The 23205-nt window shown below is 40.8% G+C and overlaps 2 protein-coding genes across 5 annotated transcripts in view; one reads left to right on the top strand and one right to left on the bottom strand.

Moving 5' to 3' along the window:
• pou6f2 (POU class 6 homeobox 2) overlaps positions 1–11400 on the bottom strand; it is a 61046-nt gene extending 49646 nt beyond the window's left edge. For 2 of the 4 annotated variants that reach the window (XM_029148259.3, XM_055508233.1), the window contains exons 1-3: positions 11348–11400; positions 10352–10453; positions 5233–5420 (exon numbers count right to left, since the gene is read on the bottom strand). In XM_029148259.3, coding sequence (XP_029004092.1) covers positions 5233–5404 — 172 coding nt within the window. In that variant the 5' untranslated portion in view covers positions 5405–5420; positions 10352–10453; positions 11348–11400. Of the gene's footprint in view, positions 1–5232; positions 5421–6237; positions 6531–10351; positions 10454–11315 lie in introns of those variants that run through there. The other 2 variants (XM_029148260.3, XM_055508232.1) reach the window with 2 other exon arrangements.
• A 44-nt stretch (positions 11401–11444) lies between these two features.
• On the top strand, positions 11445–23191 carry vps41 (VPS41 subunit of HOPS complex). Its single transcript, XM_029148604.3, has 28 exons — positions 11445–11614; positions 11960–11998; positions 14433–14540; positions 15966–16043; positions 16454–16528; positions 17467–17529; positions 17618–17683; positions 18862–18981; positions 19065–19211; positions 19300–19366; positions 19457–19545; positions 19687–19816; positions 19928–20043; positions 20140–20258; positions 20366–20447; positions 20558–20650; positions 20749–20876; positions 21032–21176; positions 21287–21328; positions 21416–21466; positions 21562–21699; positions 21796–21850; positions 21930–22070; positions 22165–22301; positions 22391–22490; positions 22585–22629; positions 22709–22788; positions 22863–23191. The coding sequence occupies exons 1-28, from the start codon at positions 11597–11599 to the stop codon at positions 22941–22943; spliced, it is 2553 nt and encodes an 850-aa protein (XP_029004437.1). The 5' UTR covers positions 11445–11596; the 3' UTR covers positions 22944–23191.
• The last annotated feature ends 14 nt before the right edge of the window (positions 23192–23205 follow it).

The raw sequence follows: 23205 nt of genomic DNA, 5'->3' as shown, positions 1-23205 counted from the left end.
CCCCCACCATCATCCGCCCACACCCCTGCCTCATCCACCATACACCCACTTCTCCTGCCTCAATCTTTGGTTTCAAAGGAAGCGAATCAGCCAGAAGGACAGAAGGTTATGCATTAGTACTGGTCATTGCTCAAAGAGCGAGCGTTATAAATAATAAAGGCTTGTGAAGGACACAAGGGCTGTGGGATGCATCTCTGGTTCACGCCACACAAGTCAAAGACAAGACTGTAATTTCTATTCCAAAAATGTGACCCTTGCAGCTTCAATTACATCTCAACAACACCAACCGTGTCCGTGCCAGGAGATGTGATGCCTCTTTGTTAGCTCTACATGAAAGGCTTATTGATATTGGTTATGGAGCGCATGCTACACAACATGTAAGTTCTCCTCTGAAAATGATTTCCCAACTTAAAGAAAACATATAACTAAAATAAGTGCATATTGAAATTCAATTTATTCTCCCCACAGCTGCCCACCCACAGAGCTTCTAACATGTTTTTGTCTGGAATACTTTTTAGTCAAGACGGAAATAATCTATTTTAACTTTAAGAGTGACAGCAGGGGGCATTATGTTGTCAATTATTTTGAAGTTTTACATGTCATTTCTGCACAAGCAAGCAACCATGAAACCTGATGACCTTTACTGGTGCTTGCATTGGAAACAACAAGTCTACCTTGTGCTCATCCTCCTCTACCCTGTGATTCTGTGACCATGGGCACTATGGGCACATTAGCAAATGTATTACACTTGCTTCATACTGTAGGCATGCATTAAGCTTGTTTTCAGGTTTGCATAGACAGCTGAAATCCCCATAATGAGATCCACCTCCTGGGGAGAGGCTTGTTCCCCCTCAGTCTCCTTTATCCACTCCTATTTACTCAGCGTGGCCCATTCAACACTGGGTTTGTGCCACTTTATTACTTAACCTCACCACACAACATTATGAGGCTCTTTGCATCAGCAAGCAGCCTATCCCACCATGCATCCTGCTCACTAAGCTGATTACACAAAAATAATAAGAGCCCCTGCCTCCAGCAGCGCGTGTGTCTACAGCACATGTGAGTATGAATTTGCAGTGGGTAGGGGCACAATGAACAGATTTGTCCCATACCTGCGCTATGTAATAACAGAATGAAGTATCAGTGATACACAACAGATCAGGATACTTTACAAAGGTTTAGTGTGAAATCAATCAATTGTGTGACTGAAAAGTTAGCTAAATTCTGAAAACATTTTCCTCAGGTTAATCAAGTAAAATAGTAATAATAAATATAATATGGATAAATTGTTATAAGAAACATATTTCAGATTTTCACATCAAAGTTCTTTCCTCAATAAAGTTTGTTCTTCTGATTCTTGTGATTTGTTGAATAGAATGGATGTAACCAATCTGACTGATCCAGCATAAAGTCCGGCTGTAAGTGAAGCTCGTAAAAACATAAGAAGAAGGTACAGAGTTACAGCAAATGTGGCATTTGGAGTGAACTTTTTGTGCCGAATGACCTCCAATACCAGAAATCAATGAAAAGATTCATTTTGCTCTTTTGGGGAGGGGGGGGGGGTCTGTAGGTGACCTTTGTGAAAATGTCCCACCATTTTGGCAGAATCCGTATAAGTGCAGACCATTTCATGTAGACAGTAAGTGTATGAAATGAGTGCTCCTGTCGTTCCCGCCTGGCTCTCTTTGACAGCATGATGATAGAAGCGTCACATCCTTGGGAGAGTAAATGCAAACTGACAAGAGATGAGCCTTTGGTTGCTGAATATAATACGGAATTGTGCTCTGAGTGTCTTATTATCTTGTCTGTTGATGTCTGAAAGGGGGAGATTTGCTTGAGAAGAGAAGACAGAAACTGTATGCATCCAACACCATCTCGTCCTTAAAAAAAAAAATTGCTTGCCCTACTAACCACAGCTTTTCCACCTAATGTCCACTTCTACTTGGAATAAATACGAGGCGGCAGGATGTTTGTGGTGCCTCGTAGCCCCTGTTAGCTGAAGTGGAAGACTATTTGCACAGGCAAGCTTTTAGGAGGAGAACAACCCTTTCACCACATGCTTACTGCAGCGGTGGAGAAGGTGGACAATTTACTGTAGACAAACATGACCGCTACTGTCATTGTCTTCCAGTGACTTCTCCGTCTCATACTAGCACAAACTCCTAGAAACAGTATTAAATCACTGAACAAAAGTTATAGATAGAGTCTGTAGCGAGGGCTTGTCTCATATGAAACACGATTACACAGCACATGTTACTGCAGCTCAGCTCATGCAGAAACCTCACAGTCTAAAACATTTTCATAAATGTAGGTTGCCAGAGACAGACACGTCTATTACTCTATATAATTCCTTTTCTTTAGCTCTTTATCTGTAGGCGCTTCTCGGCAGAGGAGAGAACCTTTGGTAGAACAGTTTGAAACTTGACTCAAACATTGCACACAAGTATCAGGGTGTCAGAGTCCTCGATCCTCATCCGCATTGTAAATACAATCATACTAAAGTTCTGGGGGAAGAAATTAAGTCCCAACATGATTTGCATGTGCTTGAAAATATTAGTCTGTGTTGTTTTCCGTGCAGGTGATACGCATGTTGTGTGCATCTGTCAATCATGAAATTGGAGCATTCCACCAGTGTAAAACAGAACAAAGTTGTTCATTTTTCTCTCTACCGAAACTGGGGAATTCAAAGTATACCTTCATTTTGTGCTATTTTACCACAAGTAAAGAAAAAAAAATGCTGTGCCTTCTGCCACTGTCAAGCCTAAAACAAATATAACTCAACTGAAATAAAAAACAAGTTCTAAACGTCTATGTTTCACCACAATAAACTTCAATTAAACACTAAACACACTATGAAGAGGCTTCGTAGAACTGATTAGGTTCATAGTGAGTGATAAAATCCAGGTACAGTTAAAAAACATTGTCCATAATATACATTAAAGCTTCTGCTCAGCAGCAAATAAAACAGGCTTTGCAACGCTAAGTACTGTAATAATGACAGAGTAAAGTGACCAATCACTATCACACACCTTTTCCTTTACTCCAGTGGAGTTTACGGTGATAGAAAAAAGCTGTCTCACTTGTTTAACCCCTCTGCTCACTCCCTTCCTTCCTATCTCCTCCAGCACAATACACAACTGTGCCACATCTCCTCACTGGTCCCTGTGTTTCTCCCTGACAGGTCATGCGGGCAGCTATTTCTGAACCAAACCTGCCGATGGCACAGCCCAGGGCTCCGCCAGTGGGCAGACAGAAACTAACCCCCGACTAAAATTCTCAAGTTACACAGGAGCAGCTCTGAGCAGCCACATGCAGTGTGATGACATGCCAACAGCACCAAAAAAAAGAGTAGGTCGCAAGAAATTAGCAACATGTTCAAAAGGCTTATGATCTCAACAATTTTTTGTTCACTGAAAATGTGCAACGCTAATGAAGTAGATTCAATTATAAATAAACAATAAAGCATTTAACAACACTTAAGAGTGAATCCACTGCAAGAAACAAGAAGCAAAACACTACAGGAGAGAAGCAGACTCAGATGGAGAATGATCAGAAAGGGAGAAAGAAGGAGAGACTTGATACTTATTAGATCAAATTGCAACACTTTTGAGACAAATCCTACAGTACACAGTCCTTGTTTAGAAGTCTCTAGCCTCGGGTTATTCTCGAAATAAGGATTTAAAAGACAACCAAACTCTCGCTGATTAGGTCTGAGAGTAATATCTGGCTCCCCCTCCTCCAAATTCTCATTTTATTCTGCTCTGATATGTTTGCCAAACTCAGTTCACAGGCACTTGCTATACTCGCTACAATCAAAAACTGGTTGTGAATGTACAACTTATGATACACACATTCCACAAACACTACGACCCACACACACACATCAGAAATGGTCAAATCAAACAGGCAGTGGTGACATGACACCTTGGATAAATATTCAGAACCAACATCCAAAGCCATTTGTCACCTTACATCTACATCAACAATTCATACAAATAACCTAATATCAGAACTTGAACAAAAGGTTAAATGAATGAAGAAAATGTGTGTAAATGTGTTTATGTGTTTAATGTGTATATTAAGTCCTGCGTTTTTGGACTTTCTGCACACACTTTCCTAGGAATTAAATACACTAATTAAACTTTAATTTCTGTTGCTCTTTCCACAAGAGCCAATCTGGTAAATCTGCAGAAACTGGACATTAAAATTAAAATGAATGTTGTGTTTACTTTGTAATTATTTCTAATTCTAATCATTATAAAATATCTCTAATAAAAACATCACAGGAGAAAAGAACTTTAAGGCTACATTACCTTTCTTATTAAAACCAATAATTAGAAAATGTGCTAAATGGTAATTCATTTCATTATGCTTATCGATTCACGACAAAGCACAGTAATTAAATTAGTCCACATGACTGAAACAGCTCATCATAAAAACACGCATTTAGAAACAACCAAAATAGACCATGAACACTCAATTAATGAGTTAACTGTGAAAATAATGAGGCATGCTAATACAGAAAGTGTCTAATTTTAAAGATCATTTGCAGCAGAAGCTCGACGACGAGAAACTACACAAAACAAAAGTAAATGATAAAAAAGAAAAAACCTTGTGTAACTGAATAAACAATGTTATAACTGATGTGCTGATTTGCATTAATCCTGAGGTCTTAATTTTACTTAGCATAATTTCCCATTCATTTGTTTACTATTATATACATATATACACAACACATGTGCTAATTGTTGTTTGTTTTGGCATAATATAAATTTATTTTATAGGTCAGTAATAGTTTTAAACAGGTTTCAGATCAAGAAGTTTTGCGCTTAGCCATGGCCACAAAAACACAATAGTATCAAACAAGAAGAACCAGAATCATTTATAACTAGAAATATTTTTAGTGTGTTTATAAAAGAACTGTATCTTCCTGTACTTTATGTAATATAATTGCCGTTATAGTAGCTGTTGTGATGATATCAGCTATTAAATAGCACAGCCTCTTCTAAAAATCTGTAAAGGTGAATAAAGCATCTCAACACACAAGAATTTCAATAAGCACATATCAAAACAGAGCCGGACGCTGACTTGCTTCCTGCACTTAAACTTAGTTTGTTGCCTGACGCCGCTGACACCTGTCCCAGCACCGAAAGCCCTCCGTTCGCCCCCCACCGCTGCCTGCACCGGAGCTTAACCAGAGGGGACACAAATAAAGGCTTTGAGCCAACTTACCGTACAGCTTGTTGGGAGTGCCCTCTCTCTCCGTGGCCTCGGAGGACAGGAGCAGGGGCTCGTCGTTCAGATCACTGTCTGGAGTGGCCGCTTTGTCGTCCGCTCGGAGTTCCGCCGCGCTCATGTCGCTGCGCAGGGAGAGCAGCGGCTTGCTCAGCTGCCCCGTAATCATTGGATCCTGGAGGGAGCTGGGAGCCCAGGTGGGAAACAAGGAGGAGAAAAAAAGAGAAAACACCCCGGGTTAGATGTATTTCTGCGTCTCACCTCACCAGTTCCTTCACTATGTCTCTCCCCACTCTCTTTCTAGCCAGCTTCTCCTTTCTATCGCTCACTCATCACTCTCCCTCTCTCTCTCCTGCTCCCTCCCTCCCCAGCTCTCTCTTTTATCTGACGCTGGTGCTACCCCGCTAATACTCCCGGCTGCTGCCTGGTGAAGAACTGTTACGGATCGCGTGGCTTTACCATTATACCCTGCAGTCCTAAAATGGTGATACATCCATCTCCATGGGCTCATTACTACCTGACATGTGCCTCATCTTCAGCAAACACTAAGCTGACAGCAGTCTACAAAGAGGTCCATGGGCTGTGAGCTGATAAGTAAATGAAATAAATCTAATTCTACATCTAAAAAAGATGATATGAGAGAAAATACATGAACACACCAGTGATTACATCAATTTTCACATAGCTGGGGACACAACATGAGATCAAAGGTGACATCTTGCAGCAGAGAACTTAAGGCCTGATTTAAACGAGAGATGATGTTTCCCAAATGTTTTCCCAATTATTTTCATTTTTTGTCGGCGCTGGAATAAAAATAAAGCCTATGAACCCGGTGTGACATGATTAGAGTATTATATTTGTGAGCGCCTTCAGCAGAGAGAAAAATTAAAAAAACGTACAACACTGACATTTACGGTGAAAACACACAATAAAGAACAGATTTTCTTTTACTGATTTTTTAAATAAACGTTTTGTAAAAGCTGTTGGTAAATTTGTTCTTACCTAAACAAATCTTCAGAAGAAAACTGTAAAAAAATAAAAAAAGAGTTTTCGGAAAGTCCCAATTAAAGTCCAAAATCAGTCACACAGCAGCCCAATCATGCCAGCACAACGCAGAGACCAGCTAGTACATGCGGTACATTTCTACTGAACCAGGAGAGAGTCCTCACCCTTCTCGTATCTGAATGGCCACCACAGGTTCAAGCCTGAGGTTTCTTCATAAGACAAGCAGTGGAGATGTCACCTCCTCCCTCCCTCTTGCTCACGAACACACACGCACGCACGCACGCACACACGCACGCACGCACACACACACACACTCTCTCTCTCTCTCTCTCTCTCTCTCTCTCTCCCTCCCGCCTTCACTTCTGTCTCTTTCCCCTTGTGTCTTCTCACTGGAGAGCTCCTCAGACAGTGTTCACCCCACCTCGGGCTCTAAGCACAGACACAGAGCAGCAGGCCTTCTTCCTGATGAATGAATGAAGTCCAGCCTAAATATGTCTGAGCAAAGAACAGGTGACCGGCACATACAGAGTGGGCACAGAAAGGAAAAAGGATGGTGAGTCTTATCTTGCCTGAGCACCCATCAGCACCATCACCCCCCCCCCAACCACAAACACTTTTATCAGGGTGGTCGATGAGTTCCTGCCCAGAGGGGCCTTTTTAATGTGCTCATCACGGGAGGCAGCCCTCCTTGATATGACACATGATAATCTATGAAAATGTTAATCAATAGAAATAGTTTAAGCTGTCATTAAATACGCGAGGCTCCTGGTCAATACTTATATCTGCAGTAACAATGTCACTAGTCATCAGGGCTTCATTTGTGGAGCACTTAAATGTGGGATACTGTGCATCAATGCCTCTCTCTGCCCGCCGAGGTAAACACATTTTCCCCTCTGTCTGAGCCTGGCCTTACTCTGCATGCACTTGGGTCTAACGCCCCCCCATTCCCTCTTCCCACCTCTTCTCCTTTGAGTTGCTTGATAGGTCCACTGGAGGGCAAAATTAATACCTAATTGAATCTTGCAGTCATCAAAATAATCAATAGTTTTTTATTATTTATTCTTCACAGTCTGTTGACTGTTTGAAAGCTCAGAGGGACAGCGGCGAGCACAGGCAGCCCTGAAATTTCTACCGTTTCACAATGTAATTTTCACTGGGGCATGAGAGTTTGCAAGACCTATAAAAAATGAGAGCAGTGGTTTTTGTTAGGAGGTGGGAAAAAAATAAAGGAAAAATGGGAATCTTTGCCCCAGCAGCTATGATGAAAAATAGAATAAACAAGATACTGACACTTCAGAGAAGGGCAGGGTCCTTTCTGTCCATCCCTCCATCTTTTTTCCGTTCCCCTTTTCTCCTTATTTCATCATATCAGGAGTGTGGCGGTACCTCTCTAATGCCGGCATTTCTCTTCCTGACAGACTCCAAACAAGTGCTTGGAATGAGATCAGAGCTCTAATCTTCTCCTGGCCTCTGAGGCTCAGGGATGAGGGGCAAACACATCTCTCACCATCTTAGGCAGCTGTTAATTACTTCATTTCAAAACAGCTAGCTCTGCCCATTTTCCATCATTCCACCAAATTGGGTGTGTCTAATAATTTAAACTCAGAGGGTAATGTAGTTAGACATAATGGGATAAGTTTAATCTTATTGTAAAAATCCGTAATAAAAAGGGATATTTTAAAAGGATATAATAAAATTACCATGAGAAAATAGATTACAGGCTCTAAACAGTAGATGAGCATTAAAGTATTACCGTAATGTGAGTTTGTGAATAATTTTAATGTGTATAAGCAGAGGTCCGGGAGAAGGCTCAACTCATCTCCCCGCTGTTCAGTCTGGAACAGCTTGCAGAAACAAGAAAAAGCACTTGATCTCCACCTGCCTCCCACAAACCAAACACCTCCAGTGGCTGGAGGAGCAGTGGTTGACGGAGAGGTCTGACCATCATCACCTAATATCTATCGGTCTTATCAGCGCTGTCACAGGATCAGGGACAATGGGTGAGGTATTTACCAGGACAGGCTTCACTTAACTTATAATTGGTATTGAATACCAAAAAATAATTACTACCCACCATAGTTATAGTTGTACGCTTTAAGTATAAAAAACGTATATCACCCCACCCACCCCTGGAAAAGCGGATGAAGATGGATGGATGAACGGATATCAGTCACACTGGCTAAGAATGTATTTAAGACCTGTAGTCTTTCATATCCTTTAGAGGCACAAAGATTGTTTAATTAGGTGAGAAAATAATTGGCAGATCAATCAATAATGAAAACGGTTGTTAGTAACAGACATAGACTGACACTCTAACGACACAAGCCTCCCACAAAGATGCAATATGTATAGTTTTAAAATGCGATTACCTTCATAACTTCTTCAGACTAATTTCCCTCTGTTTTTCAGAGTGCGTACTGTATGACAGCTGAATATGAACTGTCTGTGTGCAGGCGAGTTGGATACGTGAACATGCCAGAGACACCTGTAACTCTAAACTAGTATAAGCTGGAAACAACTGAACGCCTCTGGTCTGAAACAAACATTATCAGTTCATGAACTGATTTGTTGCTGATCTTTGTCAGTGTAATGCTAATGTAATGTAATGCCAAGTAAAGCAAAAACAAATATCTGCAGTTACAAATTTATTTTAATTACTGCAGCAGTAATGTAAACTTCCTCTTACTGTAGGTTTTAACCAAAACTACGATGGGGAATGACTAAACTCTAATACTGCAGAAACGTAATGAATATTTAAAACTATTACTCTATGTTGAAATAAAACAACATCCTGGTGTTTTAAGCCTGGCTGTGTTGATTTGACCCCACACTAAACAATTCTAACTTTATTTCAAAGACTAAACAATGATTAATAGCTTTGCATAAAAAGCTAGAGTGCATCATTGACAACATAACTACATACTTGAACAGATGATTTAAATATCTTCAGCTGTTTTACTGTAATGGAGAAATATTTGAAGAGCTTTTTGTCTAAGGCGTTATGGTACAGTAGATGAGGATTTGTCTCCCCCTTAGGGTTATTAACAAAACTGTTCCTCTAGCGTCCGCCTCTATTTCAGTGATTAATATTATTTCACCAAAACACCTGTATTTATTGAAATATATTTTGAGTAATGCAAGTAATATTTTCTGTGATTCACTCATTAAATATGTAGTAGTTTGGATTAGACAACCTGCCATATTGCAGGCTAATCTGCTTCATCTACCCACTCTATCTTGGATTAGTAGTCTAGTAGCATAAGTAGTTTGAATCTGAGGTGATTTTTTTCTGCACTCATTATTATGATCAACAGTTATCCCTCCCGACTCCACTAAAGCTAAAATGCTCCCCAGTGGATGATCTGTGGGTCAGTGAAGGCCGAGGGCTATCAAAGCAGTGTATTAAAAGGAGCTCTTTGAAGCTTGTAAACCACGGTGCCCAGCAGGTCCACAACACATAGACGCCTCTGATTGGTCAGGTGTGTGTGTGTTTTTTGCCCGATCGATCCGCAGAACTGACATTCTGGAGCATCAAAGCTTTCAGCACACTAATCTGACTCCTCCTATGAGGGCAAGGGTTGTTTTTATTATTTTCTTTTTTTCTATGAAATGCTTATACCTCAGAGGGGCTCCTGCATGCTTATGAGAGGGAGCAAAGCATGTGTTTTAAAGGTTTGAAAGGGAATGAAAACATATTGAAATAAAGCTCAGACACGGTATTTATCAACTAATAAATAATGCAAAACTATAGAGTGAGATGGGGATAGCAGCAGAAAATCACAGGGCCATCCACTGGGCCTACCACTGACAGCAGAGGAGTGACACCGCAGAGATTCACACACCGCTGCTCCTCAAAGTCAGTTTCCCCTCACAGCCTCTCTAGGGACCTGTGCCACATACACACTCATGAAAGGTGTGAAAATCTGATTTCCCAAAAAGGATCGGTAATTCTCTGTGAGGGTGGAAGCCGCAATCAATAAATCATTGCTAAGTAGATTGTAAAGAAAAAAAATTATTCCCCGTAGGTATCAGTGCATTAGGATCCTCCTGAGGATGGATGAGGCAAGATGGGGGTGTTAGACAATCTCAATAAAGAAGAGGCAAATCATACCTTTGGCATTCGTCTGGACTCTTGAAGCAGCTGTCAGCATTGTGAGGAAGGACCAGGAGTCAAGTAGAACCTGAGGGATCTGGCCACCATTTCCAGGAATGTCTAAAAACGTACAAAGCAAACAATCTAATTTACTGCTTTTATGCAAACACACTTATTTAAATATTTCAGTCGCTTATCACCGTACTGTATACCAACATTATAACAAACCCCACATGTTTTTAAACAGAAAATAAAAACAGGTTTTGGTTCTCACTGGTGGCACAGGCAACAAGCTCAGAAAATCAAGCACCAAAATATATTGAAAAGTTGGTTTAAATACAACCTTTCCCCTTTACCAAACTATAATTATCTAACAACAGTACTAGTTACTCGGCAAATGCATTATAGCTGACAATAAAAAATATATTTTCTTAATTGTCATACACCAATAATGTACATTATTACTCTACAAGAAGCCATTCTATGTGATGGGTTTATCATTTTTACTTTTGGTTCATTTCCTACAATACTATGTTGAATGCAAGGCTGTCTTGTTGATACCATAAGTTCAGAGTAAAGAAATGTTTTGGTCCCACAGTAAAGTACGAGGGGTGTAAAAATACTGTAGTAAAAGTTGTGCATCCAAATTTTTACCTTAGTAAAGGTCAAAATGCACGTGCCAGCATCAAAATTATACTATATGACGTGTCTTTAACTACTGTGGCTAATTTGTGATTTTATTCTGTATGTAAAATATCATCCGGGAAAGTAACTGACAAAGTCTGATTTAGCTACTTATAATAGTGCTAATGGTTAATTTTGTTAGCGTTAATTAGCTAATGTTGTGCGTCACAACGTGAATTAATCCTTTTTTACAACCTTTCTAACGTTAACTGCCTTAACTATGTACAAACTGAAAACGCGGAGAGTATTAAAAAATCGTATAAATTTGTTTTAGAGGCGTAACTGCTTTTTTAAATACCAAAACGACGGAAAATTCATTTAAATCCTCACACTGTTCTTCCCTCTTCCCTTTTTTACGGCGCTGGTCATTTTTATACTACAATACCCAGAAACCCTCACGGCTTTGTTTCAGTCATGTGACATGTGACAGGACAAGGCTTCCACAACAAACATCACTGTTGAATTTCGGATGTTTTTGAAATAGGAAAAATGTAATTGCGGAACTATAGTAATAATTTAAAACACAATATTTGCACATACACATTGAAGCTTCCCCACTGGACTCTGAACACTTCATCAATGGCGGAACTAGACGAGGTAAGTGCAGCATGCTAACGTTGCACGGCTAAATGTTTACGTTTCTTGCGGATTAAAACAAATGAGAAATGCGCTGAGGCTTTTTTTCAGCTATAGTTTTGTTAGATTTCTTTTGTTTCCTTAAGTCGGTATTGTTTCTTTGACATACAATGCAATAATTGTAAAGATAATGATAATAGGGCTACACTAATGGGAAATGTAGCTAGCTAAAACTCATGATTACAGTGGGCATTTGATTTCATCAACAGCAAATTCATCGAAACTCAAAGTCTGTGCTTTCTGTTCTACCAATAATAGCGGTTATTAGATTGTGTGCGCTTGTTGAAAAAGTATTTTTGCTATTAGGGAAGAAGACCGAGTGAGGAATCCACAGAGGAGTCCGAGGTAAGTTAGCCCTTCCTGACTTCTACAAAAGACAAGTAGTGAAACAATGTTTATTTGGAGTTAAAAGTGTCATACAGTTGCACCAGTATGTCAGTTTGGAGATGCATCAACAACAACGTCGACATCAGGGGTATGCATAGTTCAATCAGCCATGAAGTGAAACAAAGTTTGCTTCGTTCTGAAAGGACTATAATACATAGCCATCCTTTATGAACCCAGCTCGATCCCACAAGGGTCTTTGTCAGATTTTGAAAGGTGTCAAACACTCATGAATTACAGATAGCTCTCCAGATTCATCAATATTACGACTGACCTTCAACATTTTACAGTACACCTACGCTTCTGAGAATCACAAGTAGGCTAAATAAAATATAGCTTTACACATCAGTTTGACAGGAAGGGGTGTTTGTCTTTATAGGAAGCAGTGAAAAGAATAAAATATCAGCGTTAGGCTGAAGTAGACGACTGCATCGGTAAAGCAGCGGCAAGTTAGAAAAAATCCAGACTTGTTCATAGAAGTAGTTCTTACATCCTTCTTCCTGACTGTGCGTTGTGTTCAGTACTGCTGGACAGAACTGCTCACAGGAAAATGAGGACAAGTCTGTGGAATTATATGTCTCCTCCAAGTGGCTGCAAGAATTTATTTACTCTGAAAACTGCAATATACTGTAGCTTGTTTGGTGCCTGCTGCTGCTACCTGTTCGACAGCAGCCTTCCTGGAATGAAGGCAGTGATGGCCTGGATGCTTTACAGTCTGCTTCTCACAGAAATGAGCAAGATAACAGTTTGTCAGAATTGTGGATTTTAAGAGTTGGAGCTATTTTCTTGGCAACCTTTGGAAATTGTTCAGACAGATCATACTTGTAAGGACAATAATATGCTGGGTTGTGGGTGTTTTCTTGAGTCATAGAGATGAAGAAATAGGTTGGATTTTATCTTTTGTTGTGCATTGGCCTAACCATCAAACAGTATGTTTAGACAAATTGCACATACTAGTTTTTACTTCATGCCTGAAACTGAAAGATGTTAAACAGTCTTTTTCATTGTCAGTATCCGCATGAACACATAAAACATACATATACACACACTTGACTGTATATTTGAAAGAGGGATCTTGTCGTAAATTGGTAGAGTGGATCAGTCAGACAAATGGCAAATATTCAGAGAGAATTGTCCAAGTAGCTCAGTAGCTGGTGCGATAATGAGCAAGAGAGTGACGATGATCTTCTATTAATTATGATTCAGAAGAGTCATAGCTATATCAACCGTGTTTTACAAATGATGTCCTCAGGTGAAGGTTAGGTTCAAGTGTGATCAGAATTATTATAAAATCTAATACATAACCTTAAATATACCGGTTTCCATCACCTTTAGGTGGTGGATTGTGTCTTCCAAAAGTATCAAAATGGCAATGGTCAGCTCAGCTAGTTGACAAAGCAAAGAGCAACTTAAAAGAAAAAGCTAAAGTTTGAAAATGGGTAGTTTCTTTCTGAGGATGAAGTTTGCCTTTGTTGTTTGATACGCCTTTGAAACCCATGACAAATGCCCTCGCATCAGAAATCTCACAACCAGAATACACAGGAAATAGCCTAGATATGGCGTTGTTGAGTGGAAAAGGATTGTTTTTGAAAATAACATTTTTTCCACGCTATTGTCCCCCACCTCCAACCCAGTAGCACATAATGGCAGACAATGTTTTGAGTTGATGCACCCTCTGGGCAGCCACAAACTGTGCAGCATTGGTTATAAACTGAATTAGGAGTAATATTCAGGCTGTGACTGGCCGTAAATGTTGGCTCACACTGGAAAGTGTAACACTGTAGAATGCCTTAAATTTAATTTATGAAAAGACTAAATTCATGTATTTCACTGGGGATGAAGGAACTGATGGAAAAATAAAAATTACTTTATGCTGTTTTTCACAGTGTTGTGAAATATTTATTTAGCTTTTCTTTTTTTTCTTTTTTTTTAAGTATGACCTGTGGGCAGAAAAACAAATGTCAAAATAACCATAAACAATTAACCCTCTCATTTACCAGGATTACTCAGTATTTAATCATCTCTATTTTAGATAAAACACAACAGAATCTCCCTCTTGTGGTTCAGGGATGCTGAGTTCAAGTCAAGAAGAAAGTGGCACCTTGCCAGTAAGAAAGTGAAAACTAAAATATCTATCTATAAGTGCAGTCTTCCGGGAAAAACAAATTTGCGACTATGAAGAAAAAGGCCGTTTGTGTTGTGCGTGGACGTGTAAAGCTCATTCTTTTGATCGTGGACAATGTGGTTATAAAACCAGTAAACTCACGTAGACTGGAAACACTTTTGTGCATCAGTCAGCTGTAATCCATAATGTATGTTCACATGATGTGTGTCTGATATTCACTCTCCCGTGTACATAAATGAAACAAATGAACAAGAGTGTGTTCCCACCCAGGAGGAGGACAGTGAAGAGGAGCCCAAGCTGAAGTATGAGAGACTCTCCAATGGGGTGACAGAAATCCTCCAGAAGGATGCAGCCAGCTGTATGACCGTCCACGACAAGGTAGAGGTTACGATCCACCGCCCACAAGGGCTTTTCACGTCCAACAGGCTGAGGTGGAGAATTCGTGTTCTTTGAGAGATGTTCTCATCAAAGTCCGTTTCCATCTCCTCTGTTCAATGTGTAAAGGCAGCCCATTCTTTTCTCACCTTCGTCTGCATCTTCGTCCTCCCAGGGAGCTACATCAAAGGGCATCAGGCACCATTGTCTTCTTCTATTCCCTCTCTTCCCTCTCTTACACATTTTCCCATATTTCTCCGCACTTTCTTGAATGCTGATATTTTCAAGAGGGCCACTCTCGCCGAGATGGTTAGTGGTCGTGGCACCAGCAGCACCCATGCACGCCTGAGCAAAGGAAAAGTCACACCCTGTTATGTTTCCTCAACTGATGTTTTATTAACGGCCATTGATTTTCATTTATTTATTTTTACTTTGTGGATTTGGTCTCCCCACCTTTTTTTATTTTTTAAAAACACGAGCCGTGCCACAGCAAGAGACTCGCCTTGCTGACAGTCTGAATGTGATCTGACTGTCTTACTGTGCTTGTGAACCTTCTGCCATCCAGCTACGCGTGGGGCCACGCGAGCCCCCACCACCCCTGCACACTCCCACAACCTTAAAGCCACCGACAGCACATATTGCCTTATGTTGCCTTATATTTTAAGCGTTTGAATCAGAATTTCATTTGAACAATTCTATTCTGATAAATCCCTTTAAAACTCGCTCCACCTCACAAGGTTGAACCCTTTATTTATTTATTTTAGGTTATTTTATTTGGGGAGATTGCAGGGGCTCTGTCTGACATGCTCAGCTGTGCCTGTAAATATAAGCATTTCATTATAGACTGCACTGAAGCATGGTGGGCTCGCCGCACATCCACATGCTGGTGTAGAAGGGAGGGGGATTAGGAGGAGGGAATGGAGAAGGGGCTGGGGTGGAAGAACACACACTTAATCTAATGCCAAAAGCCTCCGGTTTCTATAATTTTTTTGTCCCAGTGGACCCGCGTACACGCGAACACACACACATGTATGAACATGTGCACTGCTGCTGGAGCTCAGAACACGGAAACCAGTTGCTGCTCAGGAGAAATAATAGCTCTGTACTGGGCAGGGAGGTGATTGGGTTGAACAGGGAGCATGAGGGGAAGTCAGATGTGCAGTGCATTTATTATGCTTAAGCATTTTAATTTGAGGAAAAAATGCCATTTCACACTGTCTGCTTTAATAAATAGGGCTTTTCCACCCCCTGCAATTTCACAGCTTTGCCTCCAAGCCCACCCAATCCCCACTCTGCCCATGTCGCTCCAGCTCCAGGAAATATTTTTTATCCTCCGCCACAGCCTTCATCAGCACAAGATTTCCCCAAGTTTTGAATGGGTTTCAAGTGTCTTCTGGTTTAATTTGTGTCGCATTTGTCCCTTTGTAGTTTCTTGCCCTGGGTACTCACTTTGGGAAGGTGTTCCTGCTGGACATCCAAGGAAATGTGACTCAGAAGTTTGAAATTGTGAGTACATTGATGCTTTGTAGGAATTGCTGATGACAAATGTTGCAAAAGGAAAAGATGTAACTAATCATAGAAGTAAATATGTGATGAGAGCAGCCGTTTTGCCTTTCTTCAGAGGCCAGTAGATCTTTCAGTGGGTGGTTCTTAACTGACCTTGCTGCAATTTTTAGCTCTTGCCTTTTTTTTCATATAAACGTAAAAATGTGAAGGCATCAGCAGTGAGGGGACCTCTGACCTTCTCAGCGTTAACACCACACTCCATGCATTGACACACGTGGGACCGTGCACCCATTACACACTCAAACTTTTGCCTTTTACTTTTCCCAGCGTTTCACTTAGTGTGGTAAAATGTCAGCTACAGAGATATCCACCTGCCTAAAAAAAGATGCCATGATATTATGTCTCCACAGAGTTCAGTGAAGATCAACCAGATCAGTCTGGATGAAAGTGGAGAGCATGTGGGCATCTGCTCCGAGGATGGGAAGGTGAGATCTCTCCGCTCATCATGGCGGGTTACTGATCCTTGGGTCTGCAGCAAGGAATCAAGAAATCAGGGTTCTTCATCTTTCATAATTCAGCCTCAGATTCATATAACACTCACCTTATCGGCGTTAAACTTTATGCTAATGATGTGGAACTTCAGATGTGTGGTTGTAAATTTTAGGAAACCATTTAGGGAGAACTTCTGTCACACTTGGGGCATTAAGCTGGAATTTTATCTCCACTTCATCAACACATAAATCCCAAATTTTAGAGTTACAAAAAGCTTGTAGCAATTTTGAAGTGAAGAAAGAAGGATTCAGTCAGTCAGCTGTCAGCGAGCATCATCCGTCTACGCATACCTTCTCCATGTTCCCCACCTTGCCGTTATCTTGTCTCTTATCATCATTACCACCATCCTTCATGGATTTTGCTGTTCAGATATGCTCCCTGATATCACCCCCTCACCACACCTCTGACACCCTAGTCCCCCCCAAAATAGATCTTGTCATACAAAAAGCAGTGGAGACAATTAAAATCAATGCTACAGCAATTGTTTGCCCTCAACCAATTCACTTGCCTGTTAATCCTTTGAAATCTAACTTAATCCGTAATCACTGGTGTGGCTCAAAAAAAAGAGATAGAATCTTGTTTTATATTGCTCCACCTCTTAAAAAACTGCTTTCTTTCTGGGTCAGAGGAGGAAACATGGGTGTCATGTACTCTGATGAGGCTGTGGTCTCGTCCAAGATTAGGACTCCTGTTTCTAAACCCTGCAGGGTTCAAAGAATCATCTTGTCCACTAATTGGTGACCCAGCGGACAAGTGGGGAGCCAATCAAAGTCTTTGCTGAACACAATTCCCCCCGCTGGCCTGCGATTGTTGCAGAGGCAGCAATTAAAGAGGAAATTTAGAGTTATTCACCTTTTGCTCGCTGTTTCAGGTTCAAGTGTTTGGCCTCTATACAAGGGAGGGCTTTCATGAGAACTTCGACTGTCCCATTAAAGTAAGTGCTTCTGTAAACTCTCAGTACCTCAGCATGAATGTTGCATTATTAACTATTCTAATCTCTGACCTGTGTATTGTGTTTTTAGGTGGTTGCTTTACACCCTCAGTTTACAAGATCAAACTACAAACAGTTTGTGACTGGCGGGAACAAGGTAGGCCTCACATGCAGTTATTATGTACAGTTTGAGCCATTTCCTGCCACAAGTTTTTATCCCGAACGTGTCTGGTCGAAACCAACTCCTACAAACCCCTTTTTGCTTTTGCACGACTGAATTCAAAGCACAGGCCCACGTCTGGTGTGAAAGGCTCTTAGTTTTCTGTCTTGTTGCGGGAGTGCTCTTGGAAGATCGGCCCATTTTCACAAAGTGCTGTTTGCTCGACTGTTTGAAAAGCAATGCTTCACAAGCGCAGTAAATAGATGTCATTATCAGGGGGCTACAAAGTCTTAGGACTTCCAAGTGCAGTACAATACAGAGTAAAAGTTGTCTCTGGTAGGTGTGTCACTGTGGACTTACATTGCACAGCCATCCATAAATATACTGACATTTATACAACGTGGGTGAGGGGAAAACAACTTTTTTATGAAACCCCATTGTTAGTGTTACTTTGCCATTTTCTTTCAATTGGCGCTGATTCCTCTCGGTTCCAGGTTGTGAAGGCCTCCACAAGGTGCCTGTGATGAAAATCAATAAGCCTCAAAGGGGGCCACATCCTGTCAAAGGAAATTCAATTTTGTCTCCACGGTTCTTTTGTCATATCATCTCTTTGTAGAGCAAACTGTTTATTAAAATAGCCCAACTGCTGAATTAAAGAGCCGCTACAACCTTCCATCAGCCTCCGTGGTAATAATACAACTTTCTGGGTCTTTTTCTTTTGTATTAGTTTAGTGTATGTAGTGAGGGCAGCGACAATGGAGGGAATGTGAACAACAGGCTTCGTTCTCTGCAGCATGTACAGCACAAGGCCCGAGCATTAACGTGCGGAGTATGAAGCCGCTCTCCTACTGCGTCGTTGCCATATTGTACAGTATTGTGGTAAAAATCCTTCTCCATCACTCACTGCTCCGTCAGTGATTGTCCACTTTGTGTCGACCATTTGATTATTGTTGTTCAACCACTAATGAAGAAAGAGCAACTTATGTAGTCGCATTTATGATTCATCACCACGTACAACCTTATAATTAGTTATAAGTTTGCTTCATCCTCGTCAGATTATGCTCCTGTAATCTTCTGGTCATCTACTGCCCTCTATAGGTGAAGGAGACAACTTGCACTCCCAATCTGCTGTTGCAGATGTTATTAAATTTCCTTCTCACTCCTTTTTTTTTAAGCTGCTTCTTTACGAGAGGAACTGGTTGAATCGCTGGAAGATGTCTGTTCTACATGAGGGCGAGGGCACCATCTCGAACATCCAGTGGAGAGCTAATCTCATCGCCTGGGCCAACAACGTGGTGAGTGATCGCTCACAACAAAATGATGATCAAACCAACAAAAGTCAGTGCAAACTTAATGATTTAGCTTTTGTCTCATTTAGGGAGTTAAAATCTATGATTTCAGTACAAAACAGCGCATCACAAATGTGCTGCGAGATAATGTCAGTCTGAGGCCTGACATGTACCCGTGTAGCCTGTGTTGGAAAGACAACACCACCCTCATTGTTGGGTGGGGTACTTCCATTAAGGTTTGCTTTATTTAGTTTTTTTTTTTTAAATTAATCAGTCTTTTAGCTTTTGTGCTCTTTTCACTGCAATGATCCGATTTCTTCTCAGATTTGTGTCGTCAAAGAGCGAAATGCCACGGAAATGAGAGACCTGCCAAGCCGTTATGTGGAAATCGGTATGAAATGCAGCTAGTAAAACAACAAATTGTAAAAGCAAACTTAAACTGATTAGACTCGTTCAAAGAGTTGGGTTTCTTTTGTCACAGTGTCAGCGTTTGAGACTGAGTTTTACATCAGTGGCCTGGCACCACTGGCAGATCAACTGGTCACCCTGTACTTTGTGAAGGATCACATGGTGAGTGGCCACTTTATTAGGCCAGTATAGTCTTATTTTGTTCAATTAGGTCAAAGTAGAAGGTGCTGGACTACATTGTAATGAGGTTACAGGTGGTCTGTGTAATGTACCATTAGTTCATTGTTTACTAACTGTGTGCAGGATGAGGCCTTTCGTGCTCGGCCTCGTCTTGACATCATCCAGCCACTCCCTGAGAGCTGTGAGGAAATCTCCTCAGACGCCTTGACTGTGCGTAAATACCAAGACAATGAGTGCAGAGACTACCGCCTGGGTGAGACTCTAACAGAAATGTCACCGTGTTCTGATTTCATTATGCATTGATGACCAAATGTCATCTTTAATGTACAGTGCACGGAGACATAAATGTTTTTTTTAATAACAGAGCATTCAGAGGGCGAATCGCTCTTCTACATCATCAGTCCCAAAGACATCGTTGTGGCCAAAGAGCGAGACCAGGATGACCACATCGACTGGCTGCTTGAAAAGGAGAAATATGAGGTTTGTGTTTGTGAATTGCACGAATGTTACAAAAGGTTACAATCGACAGTGTCAGAGTTTAATTCAGTTTCCTGCTGTTGTGATTTAATGCCACAGGAGGCACTGATGGCTGCAGAGATCAGCTTCAAAAACATCAAGCGACATGATGTGCAGAAAATTGGGATGGACTACATCAATCACTTAGTGAAGAAAGGAGAGTACGACATGGCTGCGAGGTAATTTTGTCGCAATCACTTCTGTGTGTGATGAAGGGCAACGCTTTTATTCAAAACTGAGACATTTGCATTTCTAGAGAACTGATGCGCTGTTTGTTCTACTGCAGGAAGTGTCAGAAGGTTCTTGGGAAAAACATGGAACTATGGGAAAATGAAGTCTACAGGTTCAAGACCATTGGGCAGTTGAAAGTATGTCAGAGTAGCTTTTAACCAAAATGTCTCCTGTACTTTAATGCCAGGATTAACAAGATTGTTGTTATAAAATTGTGATGAAGTATGCTTTGCCTTGTTCAATCCAGGCCATCAGTCAGTATTTGCCCCGAGGAGATCTGCGTCTCAGACCTGCCATTTATGAAATGATTTTGCATGACTTCCTCAAAACTGATTATGAGGTAGTGATCATATCTTTCACGTCTCCTGTTTTGCTCTCCGCTCTATTCGATGGTAAATGTCAGCTAAAAATACACCTCACTTTCTTTTCTCTCCTCAGGGTTTTGCCACATTGATCCGAGAATGGCCCGGAGAACTTTACAACAACATGGCTATTGTTCAGGCCGTGAACGATCACCTGAAGAAAGACCCCACGAACAGCACCTTGCTCACTACACTGGCTGAGCTGTGAGTGATTTCAGCATATGCTTTCCAGTATTTATCCATTTATACCAAGTAAAATATTAGATTACAGGATGCTACATAGGGACAAAATGAGAAAATTGGTGTTTTGTGCATTTATTTTATTCGACATCAATCTAACCTTTTTATGTTTGGTGCAGGTACACCTATGACCAGCGCTATGACAGAGCCTTAGAAATCTACCTGAGACTGAGACACAAAGATGTTTACCAACTGATCCACAAACACAATCTCTTCTCATCCATTGAAGACAAGATCGTCCTCCTCATGGACTTTGACAAAGAAGTAAAAAACTGAAAGATCTGCTTTATCCCTATCAATTTACTCTCTTAATTAACACGCGTGTGATGCACACGGTTCACCAGCTAATTATTTGTCCTTCTTTCTGCTGCTAGAAAGCTGTTGACATGCTTCTTGACAATGAAGACAAAATATCAGTGAGTGTAACTTTCACCCATCACCTCTTCTACATGTCCTGATGGATCTACACTATTTACTGAAAGCATTGTTTGCTCTGTTGACAGACTGATAAAGTGGTGGAGGAACTAGCAGACAGGCCTGAACTTCTGCATGTGGTGAGTTAACTTGTGCATAACTTTAAATATGGTCAAATAAATGCTCACAATTCTAATAATTTACGTTGGTGTTTGACTGGTCTTTTTTTCCACAGTACCTCCATAAACTATTCAAGCGGGACCACCACAAGGGCCAAAAGTACCATGAGAGGCAGATCGGCCTTTATGCAGAATATGACCGACCAAATCTATTACCTTTTCTGAGAGACAGCACTCACTGCCCTCTTGAAAAGGTGCAATGATTGCATGATTTTCCATCACACTCGCTTTTCACTTTTTCAACACTACAGCTTATGAATTATCTAATCATTTCTGTCTTTGCCACTCAGGCTCTTGAGATTTGTCAGCAGAGGAACTTTGTGGAGGAGACTGTCTTCCTGCTTAGTAAGAAATAAATGCCTCATTTTAATTTATCTGAACAGATTAAGGGAGATTAACCAGTTGTACTGTATGTGGCTCGCAGGCAGGATGGGTAACTGCAGACGTGCACTGCAGATGATCATGGAGGAGTTGGAAGACGTGGGCAAAGCCATAGAGTTTGCTAAAGAGCAGGACGATGCAGAGCTGTGGGAGGATCTCATCTCTTACTCTATTGATAAGCCACGTACGAAAGCCTTCTTTTGACTCCTAACCTTAATATTGACTTTATCCTTTTTACTGCATGTTCTAACAAACCTTTTTCGTCTGTGTTTGTGTAGCGTTCATCACTGGCCTCCTTAATAACATTGGTACGCACGTTGATCCCATCCTGCTCATCAATCGCATAAAGGAGGGGATGGAGATCCCAAACTTAAGAGATTCCCTAGTAAAAATCCTTCAGGACTACAATCTACAGGTGGATGCATTTGGCTTACTTGAAATCTGTATGATCTAGAGCAAACATGAGTTTCATAATAAATAATCCATTTCAATTTTAATTCTTAGATCCTATTGAGGGAAGGCTGTAAGAAGATCCTTGTGGCCGACTCACTTTCGTTGCTACAGAAAATGCACAGAACACAGATGAGAGGAGTTAGGGTTGATGGTGGGTTCACAGTTATCATTGATCGTGCAAAAGCTGTGTTGATTATGACTTCTAGAACTGAACTCCAGAATGTTGTTGTTGCTTGTCTTTTCAGAGGAGAACATTTGTGAATCTTGTCATGCTACAATCTTACCTTCAGGTAAGATCTCCAGATGTTAATAATGAATTTGACAGATGTTTAGTGCTCAGTGCTGTAAGCCTCCACATCTGTGTTTCAGACATGGCCAAAACCTTCAGCGTTGTAGTGTTTCACTGCAGACACATGTTTCATAAAGAATGTTTGCCATCTCCAGGGACAGTAAGTAACAACAAATTATGGAACTTTACATCTTTGCAGCACTTCTTAGTATTTCTGACTTTTTTTTGTTTTAGTTTCCTGGAATGCAGTTTTGTAACATCTGCAGTGCGAAGAGGCGCGGGCCAGGAAGTGGAATACTTGAGATGAAAAAATAACAAGAATTCATGTGTTTACAAGCTATTATTGATGCTTTTATCCCCCCCTGTTGCTTTTACTTTTACGCGAGCTGCACTGATCAATAAAAATCACTTTCCCTCAGTCACTGAAATGTACACTTGCAAAAATGCTAAATATATATATTGGATTGTCTGTATATTTAAATCTAACAGCTGTAAAGTGCTGCGCTTGTGTTTGTTACTAATGTGATTTGGTGTCTAAAAATTAAAATCTCTTTGAAACTGTGGTTTGGGACTTAGA

Source organism: Betta splendens, chromosome 4 (assembly GCF_900634795.4).
Source record: "Betta splendens chromosome 4, fBetSpl5.4, whole genome shotgun sequence".
In the NCBI taxonomy this organism is placed as follows: Eukaryota; Metazoa; Chordata; class Actinopteri; order Anabantiformes; family Osphronemidae; genus Betta; species Betta splendens.
The sequence above is the reverse complement of the archived record's forward strand: the minus strand, read 5'-3'. Positions and strand labels throughout refer to the sequence as shown.